The sequence below is a fragment of the Pogona vitticeps genome, chromosome 2 (genome assembly GCF_051106095.1).
Source record: "Pogona vitticeps strain Pit_001003342236 chromosome 2, PviZW2.1, whole genome shotgun sequence".
NCBI classification, from domain to species: domain Eukaryota; kingdom Metazoa; phylum Chordata; class Lepidosauria; order Squamata; family Agamidae; genus Pogona; species Pogona vitticeps.
The window spans coordinates 140546080-140571983 of NC_135784.1; the positions used below are offsets into that span (position 1 = coordinate 140546080).

Here is a 25904-nt window from a genome sequence, read left to right on the forward strand (position 1 = left end):
TTAAAAAGACAATATGTAGAAGTTAAAAACAGTAAGTATACAAATATTTAAAAAGAATTAAACAAGTATTACATTAAAAATAGTAATAAAATCAATAGTAAAACACATTTAAAACTACAGAGCACAATTATTTATTTAAAGAACCCTCTCAGCCCACCATTTATAGAGGGAAATCACATGCCTGAAGAGAAAGATCTTTGACTGCTTGCAGAAGGACAGCAGTGATGGGGCCAGCCTAGCTTCCTGTGGGAGGGAGTTCCAAAGTCTGAGAGCAGCAAGAGAGAAGGCCCTGTCCTGTGTCCCCACCAAGTGTACCTGTGAGAGTGGCAGGACAGAAAAAGGCCTCCCCTGATGATCTTAAAGCCCAGGCAGGCTCATAGAGAGAGATGCGGTCTTTAAGATAGCTTGGACCCAAGCCATTTAGGGCTTTATAGGTTAAGACCAGCACTTTGAATTGTGCCTGGAAACAGATTGGCAGCCAGTGGAGCTGCTGTAACAGGAGGCTCACATGATCTCTGCAACCAGCCCCAATCAGCCGTCTGAATTTTGGACCCTCTGGAGTTTCTGAACACTTTCCATATAGAGCATTTTACAGTAATCCAGCCAAGATGGAACTAGGGCATGTGTCACCATGGCTTTCATATGCACAAGTAAAAACAAGACAAAGCTTGTTCTTAAGCTTGCTGTCTATCTAAAAATCTAAAGCAAGCTCAGCTTGCAACATGAGGAGCTGAAGAGATCTAAAATAAACAGACACTGTTTACCTCTTAAGAAAGATCTGCTTATAATGATGTGCTTACTGCATTACCAGTACACTTAGAGTGAGCAAGCTATAGGCTTTATGTAGTCTAGATTCCCTCTTTCTATGGGGATCTGATCTAGGGGTAGTAGATCTGCTGTGCAACGGGAGTGTGTGTTGCTCACCTTTGCCTATCCTTATATCATTAAACCATATAAGTAAAGCAGATATTGCTATGTGTATGCAAATAAGCCAGATATTACAAGAAATTCCCAGAGCTCTTCCCCCCCCCCCAAAAAAGGAAGCCAAACCCAAGTGCATTCCAAGGGACTTGAATGTCTCATTACTCGGGGAATTGGGCTACATGCACAGCAGTACCAAGAAACAACATCAAAACAGTCATAGGTGAACTGACAGTGGGATTCTGGGCCAGGTTGACATAAGCTTCAGAACGATCTCTTGCCAATCCAACATTCATTACTGTGGGCAGCAGCTGAACTTTCCTTCTTCCTTTCCTTCCCCCCCTTCTTTTCTTGGCTCTGAACCCCAACATCTGGAGATACTTTTTGGTGGAGGAAACCTGCCTTCTCTGTCCCAGCTGTGAGTGTTGGGCATACATATGGTTAACGGCAGCTGTGCTCCCATCTGAGGGAGGAGGGCCCGGCAGCAGGCAGTGTCTGCCCCTTTCTTCCCCTCTCCCTCTCTCTTTCTGTGTTTCTCTTTCTTGGCTTTTCAGAAAGCAGCTTTCTACTTGGAACCTGAGATCTCAAGGCAAGAAACGGGGCTGTGCTGACATTCTCCCTTTTTACCCCATTAGCAAGGGGGTAGATTTGTTTACCTGGAGAGGAGGGATGTTCTAGAAGACCAAGGCAACCAGTGGCTCTTAGCAGCCTGTAATCCTGCCCCAAAGGTAGGTGCCAGCCAGCTGGATAGATTTCTGGGGCCAGAAACTTAGGCCTGTAGAATTTGTGTGTGTGTGTGTGTATGCGCGCGCGCATGCACAAAGAGGCTAGGATTGATCTGTGTGAGCTTGACAGCGGGAGTGGATGGGTTGCAGCAGCCTTAGGCTGTCTGGGATTGCATACAAGGACCCTTCCTCTAGAAGGCACAGTGATGCTCAGGCTTCTGGTATATTAGATAATTTGTGTATGCTGGTGGAGGGTGTGTGTGTGTGTGTGTGTGTGTGTGTGTGTGTGTGTGTGTGTGTGTGAGAGAGAGAGAGAGAGAGAGAGAGAGAGAGAGAGAGAGAGAGAGAGAGAGAGAGAGAGAGAGAGAGAGAGAGAGGTGTTCCAGGATCTGCCCTGTGTGGAATCCTCCTATTACAGCAGGATGGACAAATTATGACCTTCTATATGTTGTTGGACTACAGTTCCCATCATCTCTGGCAAGCCCAGCCAACAATGAGGGATAATGGGAGTTGCTCTCCAGACACATCTGGAAGCTCACAAGTTGTCCATCTCTGCATTACAGTAACAGGGATATATATCTTTTTAAATGGACCTACTGTATATTGCCTTTCATCATCACTCTGCCAGCCAGCCCTGTCTGGAACTGGCAAGTACAATATTGTGTACATCCCTAGATGTAAAGCGGAGCCTCCCAAATCCATTGGAATTCAATCTGTATGTAAATAATCTTCATCCACCTTTTTACATAAACTCAGCTCTTGAGGAAGTGTCACTCGAGGACACGTTTTACTGGGGAATCTGAATGAGGCACCTTGGCCCTGGCATAGGAAAAGAGAAGAGTGGCTCTTTTCTTGGCTTCTACGCCTGCTGGCAGACTTACCACTGACTGGCAAGCATTTCAGTAATTCCAGCACTTTGTTTGGAAATGTCTTGGGCTGCTGTAGGAATCCATCCTGGAGTGGTTTCCCTTCCTCTGTGCTTTGTGCTTCTTTCCTAGAGGGTTAAAGATTGGTAGTTTTGAAGGGTAAGCGGAGAGAACCTGGGACTTTATTCTGGTGTTCACCCCAAACGTCCTCTGGGCGAAATGAACTCCTGAGTCTTTAGCTCTCTAATGCTGAGGGGATTTTCCCCCCCCCCAGGCTATGACAGCTGTAGGTTCCTAGGCATTACAGGCTGATTTATCAGGCCCATGAGAGATGGACTATGTCCAAAGTGAACCGGAAAAAACAAATACCATTTTGGAGCCTCAGCTCCAGCCGCCATAACAAGCTTGCATTTGTCCAATTATATGTCTTTTTGAGTAGGTATATATGCTTTTTATTGAACAGAGCAACGTCTTCCTTTGTGGACACATGCTAGGCTCATTTTCTGGTGGAACTGTCTTTGTGTTCCTGAATTTAAATATACAGTATTACAAATTCTGTTTATCATATTGTATTATTTCTTCTGTCGTTCTTGGTAGATGTCATGTGTTATAATCAGTAACAGATGAGACGGTCTCTTAGATTTCTTGTTTCTTACCTCCCAGTGTTTCAGGATAGGATTTACAAACCGCCAATACAAATAGGTTAACTCCCCAATATGGATGAAATATAGTTAATTATCCTAATGATAATCACTTAAAGCCCATCCACATGAGAAGAACAACAATACTTCTGTGCTCAGACTTCAGTAAATCGCCACAGGTGGATTACCATGTGTAGTTCCTCTGGACAGCTAAAATCCCCATCAGTATATGGCATGTGCCAAACAGTTTGGTAACTAGGATTGTTGTTTCTTTTTTTGCTTTAAGATTGGAGGCAACTCCTCTTTCTCATACCTCTGGCTTTTTAGTTGTTTGTTCACCATTTTTCAGGGGGCATCACATTCTTATGTGCAAACTGCCTGCCTGTTTGTGCACACTGGACTTCTGCCACAGTGTGAGATAAGACACATGAGAAGGTAAGATTTACTGCTATGGACATGAGTGTGGAAGAATTAATGTTCACCAACTATAGTTCCCAGAATATTCCAGCCAGCTTGGATAGGCTGGCTCTGGGAATTCTGGAAACGGTAGTCTGAGAAGTGGCTTCTCCTAGCTCTGGTGCAGACTATGCAGGGGGTAGACATATTTCTAAGAGTGATTTGCCGTGAGCCAGGACATCTGTGATATTTTCAAAGTATATTAAAAATACATGGCCTGGAGGGGGAGGGGAGGTGTGCCTGCCATGCACACCAAATAACTGTTTATGCATTATGTATTGAGAGTGTGTGAGTGATGTATGTTATCTGCATTGTAGAAGAGTCTCCACTAATGACTTAAAATGGGCAAACTAGCATGCCTTCTTTGCAAAGAGCCTGAATGTTTAAATACTGGCTACAAAATAAGATTTCATCATCCTTAGAAAATGTTAATTCCCCTAAGCCCCTTATCGGAAGACAAGGTTCAAAACGGCTTTTATCTCCAGTATAGATCGTGTATTCATGAATGCAGTGCAGAGTGAATTGCATGTTCTTTGCTTAGTGTGGGAGGGCCAATGTTCTGACAGCGGCTCAGCTGGAGTGCACCCATATCAGCTTTGGGAGTCTGGTACATCAATACGGGCTGCATGAGAATGACTCCTATTTGCACACGGCTTGCGGCTGTCTCCTTTGGTCCGTGTGCCTGCTCGTTACGCTCTGCAAGACATAATTCTGTTGTTGGAAATCTTCTGGTTCTGGATTTTAACCCAGCTGAGTAGCTTGTTCCTTGAGAATGTTCCCAGAGGCCCTTTGACCACAGATCTTAGGAGGCTTGCCCAGTTTTGCTAGGCACTATGTTGCATCCGCTTATAATATAACAGGGGTGGGACAGGCATCCAAATGGTGCACATTTACGTGCATTTGCACATCCACACACACACTCTGCTGTGGAATCACAGGCTTGCCCAAGGACAAAACCGCAGGACTGCTGCAACAAGCAGTCCAAAGGCACTTAGGAAGAACTGAATCGGTGCATTGCCGTCATGGCAATTTTGCAGGAAACAGTGTTTTTCTCTTCAACATCTTTCCTAGCCTTCAAGCTCCCATTTCTGTGCTTGCCGTTGAGAATGGGATGGAAGCTTTGGGTTTTTCCTCTTGTCTCTCCTTTGGATTTGCCTGGGCTAAGGGCCAAGCTATGCTTTTTGTAGGAAACAGGTCTGGAAATTCCAGTTCTTCCTTCTTCATTGCAAAGTGGTGTTGGAGGGGAGATTTGCCTGTTGGAGGAGATTTGCAGGGGGAAAGGAAGAGGAAACAACCATGTGCTGAATCCTCCCTCCCAGTTTCTCCTTTCCACCTACAACCAGCTCTATATTGTCCCTGACTTGACAGTTCCCAGTTTGGGGAACGTGGTTCATACCACTTCTCTCCTGCCTAGGCTCCCAACCACATCCCCCCCCCCCCGCCGCTGCTATTTTTCAGTGTGTAAATGATAGCCAGAGTCCACAGAAGTACATCAGCTCCTTGCAGTATGCATTAGCCCTCACTGATAGTATCTCATTATGCGGCTAGAGGGTGCTGATGCTCTGTAGGTATTTTGCCCATTAAATATCTTCATATCAAGATTTCATCTTTACACAGCATTGTCAAGAAAAAACAAGTTTATGTACAGAATATGCCCACTACTGCAAGACAAGGAGGTATAGCACTTGTTTTGACATTGCCTTTGGAGCTCCCCCAGGGCTGCTCATGTGCAAATGGCTCTTGAGCCCTCGAGCATTCCAAGGTTGTTTGCAGAACTGAAATATACCAAGCATGCATTTTACGGCGGTAAGAGGGGATGGGAATCACTTGTTTCCAAATATTTGGGAACACAGAACGGACATGTACTAGTGATCAGTGATTGGGCATCTCTCCCAGTTCTGTGCCCCCTTTGTGTCTCCCAGCCGCAAGTCCATTATCTGCTTCCAGCTGTGCATGTTTCCTAGCCTACTATGGAAAATGTTAGCAAGATGAACATTGGAGTCAGGCTACAATGTAAAGTGTGGATAAGAGATTCTGATGGTCCATGTTGGCTGGTGCTGATGCTTGTTGCTCAGAAGACTAGCTTATATTCTAACCAAGGGATCTCCAATAGGGGAAATTTGATCTGCTATTCCCCACCAACTCCCCAAATCTCGTCAGTAGAGCAACCAAGCAGAATACTGTCCCTGACCATATCCCCAATCCCATCCTGTCCACCCCACTGTGTTTCCCTGCCTGATTCTGTTCTTATCCAACAGGGCTCAGAGCCATGATGGGAGTATTGATGCCAAGTGCCCTTTTGCTCATCTGTCTGCTCTTCCAGGCTGAATGCACTGAGAGTGAAGTGGAAAGAAGCCATGGAGCACCAACACAGCCACCACCCCAGCATCATACTTCCAGGTGGGTTATGACAGTGAAGTCAGCAAGCAAATGGACGGCAACTACCAATGGCTTTGCCTGTCACCTGTAACACACTTGATCCCAGGGTGCCAACTAGTCAGAGGGACTCTAAATAGAGGTACAGTATACCTGGGCATCTGCACAATATTGCTATGCCTTCAGCTGGAACTGCTGATGACAGTTAAAGAAATAACTTCATGGTGTACTTCAATGCCCAATTAACAGCATTAATGTGCATCTTCAGTGTACAGTTAATGCACAATTAACTCTATCACTCTGTCCTAGTTTAAATGGAGCCAGAGGCTGCTGAGTGATAATGGCTGTGAAGGAGATGTAAATGACTGCAAAAGGGGTCTTAATGGTTGCATCACAAGCATAAAATTAAGATGCCTTTAAGCAGAGTGAGCATTCCCTACCCATCTTCTGTACTGCAAGGGCCTGTGTTTTCCTAGCCTTTCCTCAAGATGTAGGCCTCTCCCCATCCCTGGCATTAAGAATATCAAAACAGTCCATTCCCAGGGGGTGGGGTGGTTGTGTTAGCCTATTGGAAAGGGGGGGGGGAGAGGAAAAATACCTTATGGCACCTTACAGAACAGCAGATTTGGCAGAAGTACTTGTGACTCGCAGCCCACCTCCCTGGGCTGTATCTGATGCAGTCCATAAAAGAGCATGCCACAATTTAAACATGCTAATGTTTCCGGTATGACAAGTTGTTTGGAACAAGAGTCGGTTAAGCATTTGCTGTCCATTCATGGCACTTAAAATTAGTTGCTTCACTCTTCTGAATGGAGGACTTGACACTGGTTCAGTGAAGAGGATTCTTACCCAGACTACTAGTGCTCCTTCTTCCGACAAAAAAAGGAGTGGAAACACACACTTGATTTATTCAGCTGGTCTCGTGTGAATCTTATCCAGATGTCTTGTGAAGGACCTCATTTGTTCTCACCCATTACAGGACCAGGGAGGTTCAGTTCAGCATGGCTAAGTCTTTGAAGATGGTTTAGTTGCTGATTCAGCAAGTGCCTGGTGCTTCCAATAAGCTCATTTCCAATTTGAAACATGAAAGAAATTCATCACCTAGGCTATATTTTGTATGCTGAAACCATGTTTCTTCCCCGCCTGCTTCTCTGCTCAAACAGTAAATCATCTGTCCAGTTTGGGATTTCAGACAGAAGCTTCCTTAGGAATTATGGGGCCCCATTCTAAAGCACAAGGGGAATGCATTGAGGAAAGTCTTGCCAAATCTGTGCACCTCCTTTCCTCATTAATGCAGTGATAGTTACAGGAACTGCCATCTAATTCCTGGACCTGTGACCATTTTGCTCAGTCTCCTGGCTAGAGTATCTGTTCTTCCTGTAATCGGCCAGATATTGCTTGCCCAAATTTGACACCAACCAGGCTACTATTTGCTGCTGCTAGTTGTGGGAAAATAATAGGCTGTACTTATTTAAATACAATATGTGCAGCTGCAGGGCATACCCATCTTCCTAGCAGACGCCTAACAATTAGGTGGGAAACTGGCACCACTGGTACAGAGTAAAATCAGTTGTTTGGGGGGCTGTTACCTGTCATGTTCTGAGAGCACATTCATGGATGTTTTAAACTGTACACCTTTAAGGAAACTTTAGACCCTGGCAGTAGTGCGCATACAGTAGATTAGATGCAACAACTCAGGGCGTGACTACATTGGCTGTTTTCCCCACAATTTTCTGTCACATTGGACACAGATGTATTTAAATTAAAAGCAGGTAACATAAAGTTCAATGTGAGGAAGCCTATTGTGGAATCAACTTTTTTGAGCAAAGAATTGCCCTTTTTTTGTTCATCTAGCAAGGTGTGATTTAAATATCTTTTGATAGGATTGACCTTGCTTTTGTCCACTTTCTGCTGCTGTGATTGCCTGATCGTGCAAAGGGTGTTCCTAGTTCCCCTCAAATGAGTGTCCCTAGTCTCTACACAATGTTGGGGGGGGGGGGGGAAGAATGGAAAAGAATGGGAAAGGTTTCTACTCAGTGCTAGTACAAACTTTCTCTAGTGCACTTAGGAGAACTACATAAGCAAAGAGATAGGTAAAAATTGTCAATTAACATCTTGTTAGCACCTCATGGCAGTTTCTGTCTTGCCGACTTCTGCAAATTGTAGATTGGGCAGTTATAGTGATTTCACCAGTGGAAAGCTGATTTCCATTGGTGCTAATGACAATGGATCAAATGTTATTTGCCCTACTGTGCAGTTGCACCCTCCCCCTCATGTAGAACTGACGGGGCAATTTTAATAAAATGGAACAAAAGATACTAAATTATTACCTTAGAGAATAGCAAAATTTTCAATAAAGCTGCATAAATAGCAAAGAGTAAGTAAATACACGTAGATATGAAAATGCATTTGCTTCAAAAATGTTAAAGGGGAAAATTTCAATTTAAAATCCATCCCTCACATAGTTGAAAGGGAGATTCAGGCTGTTATTGCAAAGTTGGATGAGCTATAGAGGGATGGATACAAATTCCAGAAGTTGGGGCCTGTGAATTGGGCTAACTAGTTAGAGGTACAGAGGCTGAAAAGAGGCAAAGTAGTTGAGGGAGAGAGATCTATTCTTAAGCCTCCCCCACCCCAAAACTGAGGAAATACATTGGGGGAGCTACCACATGCAGAGAAAATATTCCCTAAAAATCGATTTGGAGGTGACAGAGATGACCTGTCTTCAGTTGTGGTAGATTCTCTTGAAGAGAACCTGGGGAGCAGTGTAAGGAAAGGAAACTCTCACTCAGGCATCTTAAGGGAAGGAAAACTAATAAGATCATATGGCCAGGGATTTCAGAGAGAGTAATAAAGTTGTCTAGCTAAATACAGGTTGGGGAGTAAATTGTCCTTATAGACAATTCCAGGTTGACCTGGCCTCTGCTTTCAGTCTCATAGTGTTTTGACTCTTAAAGGACCTAGGCAAAGCCTTAGGCATTAATCCCAGCACTGCAAGAGTGTGACAGGAGAATGAAGAGGCAAGCAGGCCTTATCCTCATCCTGGAATAAATATCTGGCCATCTTGGGTCCTTTTCAATAGAATTATAGTGTAGTGAGCCCACCTCCTTGTCAACATCTTATTGTTGTGTCTGGCTACTCCTTTTCAATCTGTTCCTGGCCTTTCACAGGAACAGGAAATAGCTATTTTTTTTTCTTGATGGTCATGCATGCATTGCTAAAGGGCAGGAAAGTCCTAAGGAAAATAAAATGGATGAGCAGGCCCATCTGGCCTTTCCCTGGACATATGAGAGGGTACTTTGTCATTAAAAAGAAAGGAGAAATTATCATCCTAGGCTAGGCTGATTACCCTCCTAACTGCCAGGAAACTATAATTACAGGCATAAAAAAGTAAGGTAGAAATTAATGAATCTGTGAATAAGATTTCCTACCATAGACAACTCTTTATCTTGAAGGTAATCATGCTTAATGTTTGATTTGATTCATCCATCCCTTTAACCTTGGGACAAATTCCACTGAATATGATTATTTGCAGTAATATTTCCTGTCATTTCCCCACCTCAGATTCATTTAATAATCTGATCATCAAAGTCTTATTTTTTTTTCTTGGTTAGTGGTTGCCTCTCTATTCTACACACATACACACACACACACACACACAGAGAGAGAGAGAGAGAGAGACACGGGGGGGGGGGAGAGGAGAGAGAGAGACTTCAGTCCTATGAAGTCCAGCCTGATTTTGTTTTGTAAGGTTAGGATTTTCCTAAACACTCTTCAACTCAGCGTGCAGTTACACTATGAAAATGAATTGGGAGATGGATGGAGGGGGGTGAAATCGGTTTCAAGTCATGTGGTAGCTATGTGGTTTTTTTCGGATCAGTGTGTGTATCATCTGCTCATGAAAACTTTTAATCCATTTTAAAGCTGTATTGTAGCTCAGTCGAGGGGGCTACATGGGCTTTTAGAACCTCTTGAAGCTTTGTCCTGTGGCTGCCTGTCCTTGGGCTGGCTGCCTCTCACAGCCACTAGCTGCTGCACCATTATTTTCTTTTTAAAAAAATATTTCTTGCATTCTGGTATAGCAATAGTTCAGTATGATAGACAGAAAAAAATGCAGATTGGACTGCAAGCTTTCCATGGAGCCCACCATGTGCACATGAAGACAGACAGACAGGTAGGCAGGCAGGCAGACATGCAGACACACAAAGGGGGTGAAGAAGGAGAGGGAGCAATGCAGCCCCCAGCCCAGGGAAGGCACACCAGTGAGAGGCAAAGAGAAACTGACCAGAGAAATTGACAAAATCAACAAGTTGCAGGCTTGCAAAGGAGGTAGTACTCCTTTTCTCTCTCTGCTGGGTCTTTTCAGATTGGATTGCAAGGTTTTCTTGCAGCCCGAAACCTGTGATTCAGGCATCCATTACAAATCCCACAGACACAATTTATACTGACAGAAGTGTTCACATATGCCAAAATGATTCAAAATAAACCAACTTCACAAGCAATTTAAAATAAATGATCCTCTCATGGATGAGTAAAATATGTAGCTTTCCAACCAAACAAACATACTTCTTGGGCAAAATAAATAAATAAATAAATAAAATTTTAAAAATCCATGCTTCCCTGTGTTTTGTGTATTTGGATTTTTAAAAATTGATTCAAAAACAGTTTCTCTCCCCCCTCCCCATGTGTAAGCGAGCCCTCTTCTGTTGGCTTATTTCATGCTGTCTGTCCATATATTGTTCCTTCTCCTCCACTTGGATGGAGCTAGGCATTGGAAAATGCCACAAGTACTTTAGATGCACTAGGATGAAAAAAGGATGCCGTTCTGAGGCCTGCCCCAGCTTTTCCGTCTCAGAGTCTCTTTCTCTCCCCCCCCCCCATTTCCCCATTCCCCAGTCATCCTACTGCTCTGTATGTTTCACCTCTCCATCCTACAAACAAGGTCTGGCCTCATGGTTGGTTATCCTTATTAGAACAATGATTGGGGGAGGGGGAGGATTTGGTTGATACTTTTAAAGGCTCGATTTCTGTGTATATATCAGCTGCAGTGAAGTTCCTCCTATTCTTTCTCACTGCTTGCGTGTCTAGGCCAGGGCCCAACAAGATCTGGAGAGTCCCCTCTCTTCTGAACAATACATCTGTGCAGGCTTACCTATTAGCAGCTGCATGTAAAAGGGCACATAATGGTGTCTGCCCTTTTTGGTCTGGTTACTACTGTAGGGCTGCTGCTTTGTGGGATCAGACTGGAGCAATTCCCTGTGACAGAGGGAAGGGTCGCTTTAAGGGAGATCACTCCTTGATAAGTAACTCTTTTCAGTGTGATTGGACATGTGCCTTTCCCACCATCTAATTGCATCCAGGATCAGATCTATTGTGGTTAATCTTGGAGGCTTAAGCTAGTTTATACTTACGTAGTTTGCCAGCACAGGACAGATCACATTGTGAAAATAATAAAGGTGTTACAAGCAGTAGTGGTCCTTTTTTCCTCTTTTGAATTACTGGAGGATATACTTCTGGGGTCATGAAGAGTCGGACACAACTCAACATCTGAACAACAACAAGAAAATACTTCTTCCACTCTGTTTTCTCTTTCCCTTTCTGTCCTCCCCGATCTTTCCCACAGGGCAGCTTTTAGTGGTTACTGAAAATGTCTGTGCCAGTCCAGGAGAAGGCTCAGCCTTGCCTTGATCAAGGAGCGGGGGAAGGAGAAGCCCAAGGGGGAGAAACTGATTGTTTCCTTATGCCTCATATATGCCTTTCAAATCTCACTGTCCAGGTGGGGCTCTCAATGTTACTGAATTCCATTTCCTCTTTACTCCCAACCATATGGCTCAGTCTGTCTATGTCCTGTTGTCTACCCTATCCAGATCTGAGAATGACTATGAGAAATACAGTAAGCGGCCTAGACGTACTGAATGTGTGCAGTGCTGTGATCCTCCGGACCGCTTTGCAGCATATCCGATGTACCAGCCACAGCCTCAGATAAACATTACCATCCTGAAAGGTAAGGGGCCCTTAGTCTACTACCATGGGTTCACAACCCGGCTTACAAAGGAACTGGAGAATCCTGGAACCATGAGCAACCTGGAGAATGGGCTGCAGAGTGACTACGTGCCCTCACACAATCCTTTAAACAGACCCTTCTTTTTACATGCTGCAAAAACTCCAGGTTTTAACTCTTTGTTCACCGATTCAAGGCCCAACGTCAACAGATGCAGCACTGCTTTTCTCAATCCAGAAATCCATTGTCTGGTTTGGCTCTTGGCTGAACGCCCCCACGCCAATCTTCTTCCTGTAGGTGAGCCCCAAAGGGGGCAGGCGCAACAGCAGGGCTCTGATTGCAACCAGGTAGCTTTGTTTCCTACAGTGGCCCTCAAAGGAATTTGAGACCATTGGGAATTTGATAATGCCTGCTCCAAGTATAAGGATCTGCCAGTCCTCTTGAATCAGCCTAAAGGCCTCTCTCATCTGTCACCGTATTTCCCAGTTCCGGAAAGCCCCAAAGCAAGACACAGGGGAACAGCTGTCACCGCCTGTTCCCCAACAATTAGTCTTAGAGGCCTGGTGCCTCTGGTCCTAGACAGCAATATGCAATGGCAGCCATTTTGGCAGCACTGTTTTCCACAAATCTGTCTGGCCCTCTCTTAAAACCACCTGAATTGGTGAACCTCTCCATATTTTGTGTCAGTGAACCCCTCTGTCTGGTACTAACTGGAATACTATAAAAATAATTAATGAATGGGGCCCCGTGGCAGGTATCTGTAATGGCCCTGTTGGTACCATGAAACAGTCTGAGAATGTTGTGTGCTGGTGGTGCCAGATGTAGACACTGTAATCCATGGAGCTGAACAGGTAATGCAGCTGTGGCTTCCTCGATCAATTTCTGCCCCAGTTCCTCCATTGTCTCCTCTATGAATGGCAGGGCTGAAGTCCTCTGTTCCTATGTTATTGAAATCCTGATTGTTGAAACAGATGCAGGAGAGGGGTAACTAACGAAACCAGAAGATGCTGGACAGAGTAATTTGCAGTTGATTTGTCTCTTAGAGTACCAAAGAATTCAAAGGCATATAATAAGGTTTTAGGTTGGGTCCTGGGCAACACTGTACAGAATTTCCTTCCAAGCACAGTCATGATTCATGGCTCACCACTTGGGACCTCTAGCTTTATGCCTTCCCTGAAATGCCCTCGGTCTTTAGCAAAACTGTTTAGCATGGAGCAAACAGCACCCCAGGATTCCAGAAGCTGTAATGAACTTGCTTTTAATCTTGCTTTGGTCACAGGGCGGGGTAGATGTCTTTGGATGAATCTTGTTTAGATTCCAGAGGGGCCACTCTGGGATAATTTGTACTGTATGAGCTAAATAAATTCCTGGCCTGAAGGAGCTGTTATGATAATTTTATCCCAACTTCTTCCCTGCACAGGCCAAAGGAAAAAGCCAAATTATTAAGTCAAAATGAGTACTCCAGAGGTTGCACTAGGACATAATTTGATTTGACCACAAGAATGTGAAAACTGAGGAAAAGGTGAGATCAAAGTAAGCCCCTATATTGCTGGACCAATTTCCACTAATATTTTACAGGTGGGTGAGTTAGGAAATAGTGTGTGGGCTTAATCACATGGGGCAAAAGAAAAAACAAATAAAAATCCCCTTATTGCCCTTCCTATCTCCTCCCACTTCTGGGAGGATGTTTTCCTTTGTCTTTTTAAAAAAGTATTACAGGGCAGATGGTTTTTATTTATTTATTTATTTATTTATTTATTTATTTATTTATTTATTTCAGTCCTCTGTCCCTCCATGGAGGTGAGAAAGTGTTTAATCAGGCAAATCCTAAAGTACTCTCTTAAGCCGCTTCATGATATGGCACATTCAAAGGCGGCTCACTTTGGTTCATTTCCAGCAACTGCATGCACTGGAAAAGAACCAAAACAGAGAGATCCTACCCATATTAAAAAAACAGAAACCTCTGACAGGGTCCAAAGAGGAACACTCTGGAGGTAAGCTGGTTCACTCCAGAAAACATATTGTTTATTACTGTATTTAGGAGTGAACTAGCCTGTCCCTGTAGTGGACCAAACAAGGTAAGTGCTTGTATGTTCACATTCACTATCTAAAAGAAGAAAGAAAATCCTCAGAAAGTGACCCCCAAAAGCATTGAAAATATAGAAACATGCCCTGTGACATCTGAAGCAAATACCAATCATCAGTGCAGAACCGAGTACAGTACTTGAGCAGAAACAAATGAACCGTCTGGATAAGCCCTCTGTCTCTATAAGATGCTTTTTTGACAAGATCTGGAAAAGCTGAGGAGGTAGATCTAGATTCCTCTTCTGAGTTAAATGCTCTCCTATTCTACTCCATAGTAGTCAATAAAAAGCTACCACAGGTTTAGCATTTGGATTCTCTCAGATCACATTTTTATCTCATATGTTCTATCCAAAGAGAAACTGCTAACATTGTCTTCAGGTAATAAATAGTGACAATTCTATTTAACACATAAGACCATTTTTGATGCCACCTTCTGTGGCAGCTACAATGTTTTCTCAGTGCCTGCCTCATAGTGAGGAGGATGTTACTACACATCTGTCTGACATCCAGAGATGTAAGGGCATCATGTGTGTTAAAATTCTTCTCACCATAAGGCTGGATATGACAATTACTTCTAATTCTACTGAACTAACTGGATTATTTCTGTTCCAGAGTTCTCTCCCAAGTTAGGGAGGCATGATTATTTTACTTATTAATAGATTATGTTAGTAGAAATTGGTTGCTTTTTAATTTTTTTTAGTAAAAAGTGTGCTTTTCCAGATCACCTGATTGGTGGCCTCCCTTGTATTGGAAACAGAGGCCTAGATTTTCTCAGTTGAGGTGTTGCTGAGTCATGACTTTCTTATTGTTACTCAGGTGAGAAAGGGGATCGTGGTGAGCGTGGCCCCCATGGGAAATTGGGGAAGACCGGTTCTGCAGGGAGAAAGGGTGAGATTGGCCTCAAAGGGCAAAAGGGCAGCATAGGGGCTCCTGGGGAGATGTACAAGACAAATTATGCTGCCTTTTCAGTGGGCCGGAAGAAACCCCTGCACAGCAACGACTACTATCAGACGCTTGTCTTTGACACTGAGTACGTGAACCTCTACGGTCACTTCAATATGTTCATGGGCAAGTTCTACTGCTATGTGCCTGGAGTGTATTTCTTCATTCTCAATGTACACACCTGGAACCAGAAGGAGACCTATCTTCATGTCATGCACAATGGGGTGGAAGCAGCTATCTTGTATGCACAGGCCAGTGACAGAAGCATCATGCAGAGCCAGAGCCTTATGCTAGAACTGCAGGACCAGGATGAAGTTTGGGTGCGGCTTTTCAAAGGGGAACGTGATAATGCAATTTTCAGTGATGAGTACGACACGTATATTACCTTCAGTGGATACCTAATAAAGCCCAGTTCTGAGCCCTAAATCTGCAGGCAGATGGACAATTATGACTGAAAACTTTACCTTGCTCCATTTTTCTGGTGTCTTTCTATGTACAGTTTTCTAACACTATGCCACAACCCACCCTCTAACCCTGAAATCAGTTGTAGGATTTGGATCTGTATCCATAGTAAATGTATCTTGGGCTTCTCTAGTCCCCTAAGCATATACTCTTGGTCCTGGCCATCCATATTTCCACATCATCCCATGTGTGCTAACCCAAATTAACTCTCCTCCAGAGCTTAGAAAAATGTTTATTTTGGACCACAATCTCTAGAAACCACCCAGCCAACACAGCCCTGGTAGCTGGGGGTGGGGTGGGGTGATAGTTCTTAAAGCTGTAGTCCAAAAAATAACTTTTCCAGTCCTTCTCTAGGACTCCATTACACCCACTTCCTTTCTGCTCCTTGGAGATCTGTATCTTCAAGATAGTGTCTCAGATGGAGTTCCAAGGTTGTCTTTCTTTGCCCTTCCCAACCCATATACATTCATCATTGCCAACCCTTGAATCCCACCCACTTAAATAATCGTTGTACTACCTCTCATGAGTCTTAACTTACTTCAGTCCTTCTGTCTGAGCTCTTAATTTCAGGATAACTTCCTACTTTGATGGTGAGAAGCTTGCTCAATTCTCCTGCCTGCTCAGCTCACCCCCTTTCTCCGATAGTGACTCCTGATCTCTCACCACTGAGTATACTAACAAGGCAATGGCCTCTTTTATCTTCCCATGTACCTTTATTTTAAGCCTCAGAATTCTCTGTATCATCTTCCACACAGATGCTTCTTCTCCCTAAACTTAATTACCACCGTGCCTAAACAGCTCCCCAACAGCACCCCCACCACATTACCTAGCAGGATTAGTACAGTATGTAAAATTCCATTCTTAGTTGCCATTGCCAAGAGACTCTCTGGGTTAGAAGACTCCAGGTTGCTTGTTGGCCTCTTTTTCCCCAGCTGGAGAAGAAGGCAGAGTGATCTGCTCTCACCCTGAGAAGCCAGCAATGTTCCAGATGAGGGTGCAGTCCCAGTGAAGGGCAGGTATCTTCTTGCATATGCAGAGGAATTCTTTGTTAGCTCTGATCTTTGAGTGGAGATAACACAAACGCTTCTATATCCTGCAAGGAGGGACGTGGATGGGGAGAGCAGGGATCCCAGTCAGTTGGGGGCATTTAGCAGGCCGTATTTCAGTCTTCTGCAGGTCGGATTAGGTCCAGCCATCCCCTTCCCCAGAAGCAGTTACTTACCAACCCGGTAAATATTGTCTGCATTAAATACAAACTGTCCTTAGTACTGAACAAGAAGAGATGTATTCAGCATGACACAGTCCTGCTAACCTCCCTCACCTGTACTTTGCAGAAGACCTTCCAAGCTGGCCAGGTCCCCTTTGTCCTGATAGATCACATTGGTGCCAAATGGTCTCTTATGCGTACATAGTTGGTTCTTGGCATGTCCTACTAGGGGATTTCTATTAGACAAATGCAGCAGCTGTGTGTCTGGCTTCAGATTCCAGCACTGACTTTAAACTAAACTGGATGCAAGGCAAATGTTGTCTAAGAAGTAAATAGCAAATGCAGGAGCCTGATCCACATCAGAACTTTGGTGAAAAGTCAGATGGCATGCTTTAACCTTTCTCACGGATTCTCTCTCATACCTACAACCTTATACCTTAGTGTAGCTCTAATACTGATCAGGACGCTCATGCACATTCTTTGCACTGAAAAGAAAAGTTTCATTGCCAAGAAATCAAAAGATGACACACTTTCCATTTCTTCCCCATTCCTTCCTCTATGCTCAATGGGAAGCCACTATGGCCTGCAGGCATCCAGACACACTGTGGCTCAGAAGCCTGGAATAGCAGTGGAATGTGTGTGTACACCATGGTTAATCGTGACATCATTAGACATAGAGAAACAATTAGGACCAGTCTCCAATCTCTTGGCAAGCATTTTCTTCTGCTCTGCCTTTTCCTCCTTGATGTATGGCAACTGCAGCCATTTGGCTCAGCACACTGAGTCAGAGATTCTCTGTGCAGGGTCCCAGTTTTGTACAAACAGCCCCTCCCTCTGAGTGTCAGTGCACATCTTCTGAACATCTCTCTTGTACTGCAAACTATGAAGAAAGAGATCCTAGCTGTTTGCCCAGTTGTCTTGGGGCACAGTGGTAGAATAAACCTAGGGTTTTGGGGGATTCTATTTTTAAAATAAAAATAAACCATAATTCATATTCATTTTTAATCCCAGTGGTCTTAAAATCATGTTTAAAGAGGAAGCTGTCAAAAAAATGATCCTAAGTGTACTACTTGGTAATTTGTCTATGTCACTTCTTTGTGTTTTTCAAACTGAGTGTGGAAAAGTTACCTCTTTGGACTACAGCTCTTTGAATCCCCCAGCCAGCATGGCCATTTTCCCAAGCTCTGTCCTCAACTGCAACATTGTGGGCCTCCCCGTTTCAGTCTCCCCCATGCCTTGATTGGGCCTTGATTCAAACCAAATATAAAGTCCAGTCCAGTACAGACCTGCTGCATGTCAGTACAGTGGCCACCTCAGTCTTCAAAACTGGTTATGAGGAGCCCTAGAAACAGAAGAAGAGATGGGAAAGGAGCAGTCCACTGAAACGATGTGCTAATGCTTTTATTAGTGGACACGACGTGAAGCGGGATCAGGAGGAGGTCATCTTCTTGGAAACCAAGGGAAATATCGTGGGTTGCAGACTTTCCTGTACAGCTGCTGGTCTTCACCTTGTTGTACCTCATGCCCGAAGTGGCGCATGTTAACAAGGCAAACAGTTCCCTAAAAAAAACGCAGACAGGTGCGATCATGGGTAGATGGCTTCTCTAACTACTTTGATCACCAGGGATGTCTTCTGTGTGCCAGGAATGCTTTCCCAGTAGATTCTCTGCTGCATGAAACAGGGTTGGCCAATACATTATTTGAGCCACCGTTCACCAGTGTAGGAATTCTTTCATCTCCCAAATGAGAAGAAACCAGAAACAACTTTTTGTATATACATAGGTCAGGGTTTTGAATGGCCTATGTAGTGTGCCTAAATAACCTATTGCTACTTTCCCAAGGCTTGTCCCCAGTTTCCTAGTTGTACAGACACCCCCCTGAGATCCCTTGACGGCCCTTCAAGCAGTGGTTCCCAAAGATGGGTAACCAAGGTGTTCTTGGACTGCAACTCCCAGAAACCACAGCCAACACAACTATTGGTGAAGGCTTCTGGGAGCTGCAGTTCAAGAACATTTTCATTATCTAAGGTTTACCTGCCTTAGAGGATACCTCATCTTATTCCCTGCTTTGTTTGCAAGCCAATAGTGGCCAGCTGGTTTGGAAGATGTATGAACTGCATAAAAAGTAGTAGTCTACTTATACAAGATGCTTTACCTACCAGGTCTAAATGGGGTGGGGGAAGTACTGTTGAAAGTGATGATTGCACCTATATACCCCTGTAGGTACAGACTGAGAAATTATTGCAAATCATAACTCCCATATGTATATATGGCATGCAACTGATATTTCTGCAGCCTTTACATATGACAGTAAGTGTACAAAGAGTCTATGTGTATATTTTGTACATCTGTTCAGGGGAAATATCAGGTGTGGAATAGCATATGCGTCAGAAGTGACAGCTCTTCCAACTAAAGAACTTCTTAGCAGACCATTCCAGCCTCCTTCGGCAATCACTCCTGGTGCTTCTTCAGTCTTTCATGTCCTAACAGTCTTGTTCGTTGATCAAAAACACAAGCAAAAAGCAACACAAAAGCAAATGTTTGCATACAGTCTTTCATTTCCCACTTTACAAGTCACCAGATCCAGAATAAAGGATGCTCTCTTTCTTGTAAATGCCTCCCCCATCACAAATAAAACTTTGCCAAATGATTTTTCATTGTTTACATCTAAAATAACCAAGTTATTTTAGGGTGGTTTTTTTTTTAAGAATGAGAATGAATGATGTATAAGGAACATGTAGACTAACTTGGGCTTCAAATGGAAGTGGCTGCAGAGGATGTTCCCTCTCCAACAGCCTGCCCAGGCATATGTGCCATCCCGACTCTCAGGACACACACAGAGTTGTGCTATTTGCCCCCAGATCATATTTGAACATACTGTATCTAATCCTCGCTATAAAGCTTCCCTTTCAACCTCCCCCACCCAGCAGTGTTTCCATGGAGACTGATAAAAAACAAACAAGCTCCTCTCTGGGAACCATTGTTTTGCATTTAAAGAGACAACACCAACTCAAACCTAGGCCTCCTTTTGTAAAAACAAACTGTTGCTGTATTCAAAGGGATACAGTACTTTGAAAATTTCAGTGCAAACAGCAGGAGGGAACCCAAACATGGCCACACACCTGAATATTACAAAGCCTGGGGCTAACACCCCCGAGAGAAATCTAGGCATGTGAAGAGATGAGCAGAGCAGTCCGATTGTGTATCCTTAAACTCCATGTACAGAATAAGAAATATGAAAAGGAAGGAAGTGATATTAGCAACCCTAAGAATATCAGTCTAGGTTTAAAAAACATCAACATTTGTCAAAGCAGGTAAAGGACAGTGTTGGTTCTTTGCAGACCTTTGCCATTAAAAGGGGGAGTCCAGGACTACAGGTGGCATCGTTAGAAGGCACTTCCTTGTTCTTTTTTCTGTATGCTTTAGTTTAAAGTTTAAAAGAAGAACACCTGATTAAGGCTCTAGAAGCAACTACAGAAGCCGAGCCCTAAAATAAATCGTAAGAGAAATCAAAGTCCTAGGCAGCACAACAGGACAGGTTTTTCTTTTACATTGTTTGTCCAAGATAGACCAGGCAACCACTGTGTGTGCAGTCATGGCTCTGTGGATGAATCTATAGGACTGAAAGTGCAAGGAAGGAGAGCTTGGAGAGACATGGACATTTTGAAGTGCATTTTTTGTCTTTAAATGTAAAAGCTAACCAGTATGGTTTATTGTACTATGTAAAGTATGCATTGTAATACAGATTTGTTTATACCCAAATGTCTGCTTATATTTCTTACAAACTGCTATCAGTAAACTGGCTAATAACAGCTGATTCACGAAGGGTGCGTCATGGCCAGAATCTTATTTACCTGATCCTATAAGAATGGTTGTGTAAGCATTTCCCCATACACCTCTGCATGTCTACCACTTTGTACCTGATCTTGCACTGGCTGCAAAATCAAGACTGTGGATGCCTATACTGTACAGTGGTTCATACAAAGATGAGCTGGTAGGAAAAGAAAAATCACTGTGTGATTGCCTTTACATGCAGTTTTTAGATTTGAGTCAGTATTAGTTTTAACTTGTTCTGTACATTTGTTGGTGGCTCGTGATGAATAAGTTGTATAGTTCTTCCATTGCCTGCACTAGGAATTGTGATACCGGCATTAATTACTCTTTACAAGGAGGATCTTGGAATTGTAGATCCCAACCTGAATATGAGACAACAGTGTGATGCAGCTGTAAAAAAGGCAAATGCTATTTTAGGCTGCACTAAAAAAAAAGTATAGCCTCCAAATCACATTAATTAGTAGCGTCCCTATATTCTGCACTGGTTAGGCCTCATCTTGAGTGCTGTGTCCAGTTCTGGATACTTCATTTTAAGACATATGCTGGCAAACTGGAACCAGTTTAAAGGAGGGCAAAAAGGATGATTAGGGGACTGAAAACCAATCTCTATGAGGAAAGACTGAAAGAACTGGGCATGTTTAGCCTTGGGAAAAGACAACTGAGGGGAGATAGGATAGCACTTTTCAAATATTTGAAAGGTAGACATATAGAGGAGGGGCAGTGTCTGTTCTCAATCATCCTAGAGTGAAGGACACGTAATAAATGTAACATCCTAAATGTTAGAGCAGTAGGCAATGGAACCAATTCTCTCATGAATATTTGAGCAGAGAATTTGACTGTGTGGTTTTGTAGGTTTCTTCCATTATTCTGTGATTAAATCATATTGCAGGTGGGAAACAGAAGGCTTGATCCTGTAAACGTTGACAGCTCCAGAATTAATAAACTCAGGACAATTATAAGTAAGGTCCCATGGCAGGAGACTCTAACAAGAATAGGAGTCAAAGAAAAGTGGGAGTTTCTAAAAAATGAAGTTCTAAAGGCACAAATAAAAACATTTACAAGAAAAAAAAGGGTGGGAGACAGCAAAGGAGGCCACTGTGGCTTCACAAAAAGCTCAGACAGGATCTGAAAACAAAAAAGGGACACGTATAGGAAGTGAAAGGAAGACCAGGCCACAAAGCAAGAGTATAGACAAGTAGCAAGGAATTGCAGGGATGGCATTAGGAGGGCCGAGGTTAGCTAAAAACACTAAAAGCAACCCAAAAAAGCATTCTTCAGGTATGTACATAGCAAAAGACAAAGAAAAACAGTGGCTCAGTTACTCAGTGGAGATGGAACAATGATAACAGAAGACAAAGAAAAGGCAGAAGTGCTCAATTTCTATTTCAGCCTAGTCTTTTCCCAAACTATGACCATCCATGCACATGTGAAGTGCAAGTGCAGGGGGCAAGATTGCAGCTGGAGATGGATAAACAACTAGTCAAGTACGTTGAACAAGTTCAGATCCGTAGGGCCGGGTGAACTGCACCCAAGAATATTGAAGGAACTGGCTGAAGAACTCTCAGAACCACTGTCCATTATTTTCTTGAAATCATGGGAAATGGTGAGACACCAGATGACTGGAGGAGGGCTAATGTTGTCCCTATCTTCAAAAAGGGCAAAAAGTAGGAACCTGGGAACTAGACCAGTTATGCTGACATCAATCCCAAAGAAAATTCTGTAATAGATTTTTATGCGCTCACTATGCAAACACCTAGAAAACAAAGCAGAAAGAACTAGAAGCCAACATGGATTTCTCAAGAACAAATCCTGCCAGGCTAATCTGATCTCATTTTTTCCATTGGATAATCTCCCTGATTTTGTAGACATAGTACATCTTGACTTCAGCAAAGCTTTTAACAAAGTGCCCCATGATATTCTTATTAGCAAGTTATCTAGGTGCGGAACAACTGTCAGGTTCTCAATCACACAGTTGGCTACAGAATCATACACAGAAGGTGATGATTAATGGCTCCTTCTCAAACTGGGAGGAAATAACAAATGGAGTACCCCAAGACTCAGTCCTGGGCCCAGTGCTCTTCAACATTTTTATTAATGACCTGGATCGGGGGTGCAAGGAATGTTAAACAAGTCTGCAGATGACACAAAATTGGGTGGAATAGCCAATACCTTAGAAGAGAGAAACAACATTCAAAATGATCCGAATAGGCTTGAACACTGAAATGAAAACAACAGAATGAAATTTAACAGGGATAAAGGCAAAGTATTGCATCCAGGAAAAATAAACAAAGCACAGTTACAAGATAGGGGGTACCTGGCTTAGCCATACTTCGAGCAAGAAGGATCTTGGAATTGTAGATCACAAGATGAATATGAACCAATGGCATAGTGCAGATACGAAAAAGGTAAATGCTGTTTTAGGATGCATTAACAGAAGTATACTCTCCAAATCCCATGATGTACTAGTTCCCCTCTATTTGGCATTGATTAGGCCTAAATCCGAGTACTGTGTCCAGTTCTGGATACCACTTCAAGAAGGGTGCTGACAAATTGGAACAAGTTCAGAGGAGGGCAACAAGGATGATCAGGGGGGCTGGAAAACAAGTCCTGTGAGGAAAGACCTGGGCATGTTTAGCTTTGAGAAAAGAAGAGTGAGGAGTGATATGATAGCATTTTTCAAATATTTGAAAGGCTGTCATACAGAGGAGGGGCAGGATCTGTTCTTAATCATCCCAGAGTGCAGGACACACAAAGGCTTATGTTACAGAAAGCCATATTCTGCTCAAATATCAGGTAAACCTCCTAACTGTTTAGAGCAGTATGACAGTGGAACCAATTACCTCGAGAGGTGGTGAACACTTCAACACTAGACCACCACCTGGCAGATATCCTTTGATTTATATTCTTGCACTGAGCAGGGGCCTGGACTCAATGACCTTATAGGCCCCTTCAGTGAAAGATCAAGCTTATTTACTCATGGGCTATTCAGAGGGGATCCTGTGACCATTCAGTCACACTGCTTCCTTTGCTTGGCTGGGTTACGTCCAGGAGGCCAGTGCTCTAATGGTTGGAAAAAGCCTCCTGAGAGTCTGTGGCACAGTCAGAATCTCCTCCTCCTCCTGGATGCTCAAGAAACAAACACATGCAAACAGGTTGCTCCTTCTGGTTGCAAATCAACCCTGCACAAAACTTAAAATAACCCGAAATATTTCACACTCTCCAAGCATCCTCAGACACAGGAAAGATCACCTTCAACCTGTTCAGCTGTTTAAACAAACTACAAGGTTAATGAAATTTTATATTTTTATTAAAAGCAAAAGTAGCAAGTCATAAAAGTTCCAAAAATTCAACAATGATTACAAAATCCATCCTTTGTTAGCACAGACAAACTTTGCAGCGTTCTAGGCATAATGAGATTATCCCCACAGAAAATAAAGAAAAGTTAACTAGCTAGGCAATACTTACAAACATGTACAGAATTCTTCACAGCAGATAGCATGAGCATAAGAGGTCTTAGTGAGGCTCCATGATGGAGTAGGTAAGTTGCAGGCAAAAGGAAAGGACGAAACTAAGCCAACTTAACTATCTTCCTTAAATCCCATGATCCTGCAGTTTGCTGTTGTATAAGTCCACCAATCATCAGGTAGCTTTTAATTGATCTCAGCTTTACCAGCCAAGGCCAATTAACCACATTCCAGGTGTGAGGGCCACTCATCACTAACTCCATTCCCTCACCCATATCAAGGTTAGGACATTCTCTTCAATGTGTTCATCTCAGGATGGTGTGCAGCTGTTGCACTTTCCCCCACATCATTCATGCCTAGGCCGGTCAGCAAAACATTTTACAGATTTTACCATCTTGATGTCAACCTTTTGACCACCTTACAGATGTTACCACTCTGTGGTCAACTCCATAAACCTTAATTCCTTCACACCTTCCAACGTCATTATTTTATGATTCTGTTATTCCATGAATACAAGTTCAGTAGGGACAAGGTGTGACCCAAAATGCAGGTAGGTTCCAGACACTTACCAATCAGTGTGCTCCCATGTGTCTGCCAGACCAAAGATGCAACTCTAGCAGGATCCTGGGTCAGGCAGTCTTCTGACACTTCGGTTTATTGGTGCTGTTAATGGGGCTGAATAGATGTAATCCACAATGGGTCAAGACATTTTGCTGCCTGACAGGGTCTTCTACCATACCTGAGGGCAGCAGAATATTTTAGGGGATGGCAGATCTGCCTTCTAAGAGAGGGTCATAGTGGGGGCTCAGAAGGCTCATCAATGGGACTGCTGCGCTTGACATCTAACATTTGCCACCTGAGGCCATTGCCTCACTATCTAAAGACAGGTCTGCCTCTGATTTGACTTATAATCTGATCTATAACCGTGGGAAGTTCTCTTGCACAAGCCTAAGAGCAGGGTGATGAACAAGAGGTGAAACGAGGGTTCCCATTTAAAACTTCCATCTTAGACACCAGGCTTATTTGGGCTTGAAAATGCAAATGGTTGTGAAAACATGTCTCTTAGCATCAATTCTAGCAGCTCAACTAAGATGGATTAAGGCATGAGGATGCTTGACCCATGGGAGGAGGCACCAGCGTCCATAGCTCACTTCCTGAACAATCTCTATTAAATAAAATCTGTCTCTTTGGTTTATAAACATTTTGAGGGGGGAGAGGTCTCTTTGAGAAAAACAAATTGGCACTAAATATAAATAACATGACTTTTTCATGACTGAAATAGTCTCCCCACATAAAGGGTTTTTTCAGAGTCTTATGTTTGCACAAGAAACCACAGAAAATGATGGTTGACAAAGATACACCATCATTTCCCTGACAATGTTGTTTGTGCCTAGTTTTCCTTGACAAGTGTATACATGCCTGCTGTTGCTGGTGTCACAATGTCAGATACCGGCCAACAGCCTCAGGTTCAGAACGCTTCTCTGCTCATGGTGCTATGGAGACTTCTCTTAGAAAACTGCCAGGAGGCGTATTAAGAAGCAAGGGATCAGGAAAGCATTTATTAATGCTAACAGGGAAATCAATACATACACAGCCCAAGGTGTCAGTACAGACTTCCGAAGTTTCAGAAGGCATAGGGTAGCTTTTATAGACAGCTACACAAAGCATCATGAACAACTAATTAAAACTGGTATTCCTTTCAAGTTTCTTTATTTCTTTGAAGTACCTTTTCCTTACAGGATGTTTCTCAAATTGTAACGGTTTCCTTCTGCATTGGTTCTATCCAAAATGAAAATGATGAGTAGGGCTTACCCTTGTCCTAAATCTGTTTTATTCAAAGGATAGGATGCCTGTGTTAATTATACCCTAAGGCTTCTTTGTTCCCACTTTTCTTCATGCTTTGTAAGGAATGGCTGTTTTGCATA

At 43.2% G+C, this 25904-nt stretch overlaps 2 protein-coding genes across 5 annotated transcripts in view; one reads left to right on the plus strand and one right to left on the minus strand.

Moving 5' to 3' along the window:
• Positions 1-24001, minus strand: part of CANT1 (calcium activated nucleotidase 1) — a 40144-nt gene extending 16143 nt beyond the window's left edge. The window contains exon 1 of the mRNA XM_078384263.1: positions 23981-24001. Coding sequence (XP_078240389.1) covers positions 23981-23986 — 6 coding nt within the window. The 5' untranslated portion in view covers positions 23987-24001. The remainder of the gene's footprint in view (positions 1-23980) is intronic.
• On the plus strand, positions 1209-19357 carry C1QTNF1 (C1q and TNF related 1). 4 transcript variants are annotated; one of them, XM_020813886.3, is made up of 5 exons: positions 1415-1649; positions 3503-3588; positions 5868-6009; positions 11853-11989; positions 14888-19357. In XM_020813886.3, exons 3-5 carry the CDS (start codon positions 5879-5881, stop codon positions 15436-15438), a joined length of 819 nt encoding a protein of 272 aa, XP_020669545.1. In that variant the 5' UTR covers positions 1415-1649; positions 3503-3588; positions 5868-5878; the 3' UTR covers positions 15439-19357. The 4 variants fall into 4 exon arrangements, with proteins under 4 accessions (XP_020669537.1, XP_020669545.1, XP_078240397.1 ...); XM_078384271.1 differs by lacking the exon at positions 3503-3588 and adding an exon at positions 11609-11761 and having other exon boundaries at positions 1451-1649; XM_020813878.3 differs by lacking the exon at positions 3503-3588 and having other exon boundaries at positions 1209-1649.
• Positions 24002-25904: the final 1903 nt, after the last annotated feature.

Excerpts from the sequence above, each read along its gene's own strand:
- C1QTNF1 (XM_078384270.1), top strand. The coding sequence starts at position 1,786 with ATGGGTTGCAGCAGCCTTAGGCTGTCTGGGATTGCATACAAGGACCCT. Across the intron at positions 6,010-11,852 it reads CCCCAGCATCATACTTCCAG|ATCTGAGAATGACTATGAGA; the intron begins GTGGGTTATGAC and ends TACCCTATCCAG. Across the intron at positions 11,990-14,887 it reads AAACATTACCATCCTGAAAG|GTGAGAAAGGGGATCGTGGT; the intron begins GTAAGGGGCCCT and ends ATTGTTACTCAG.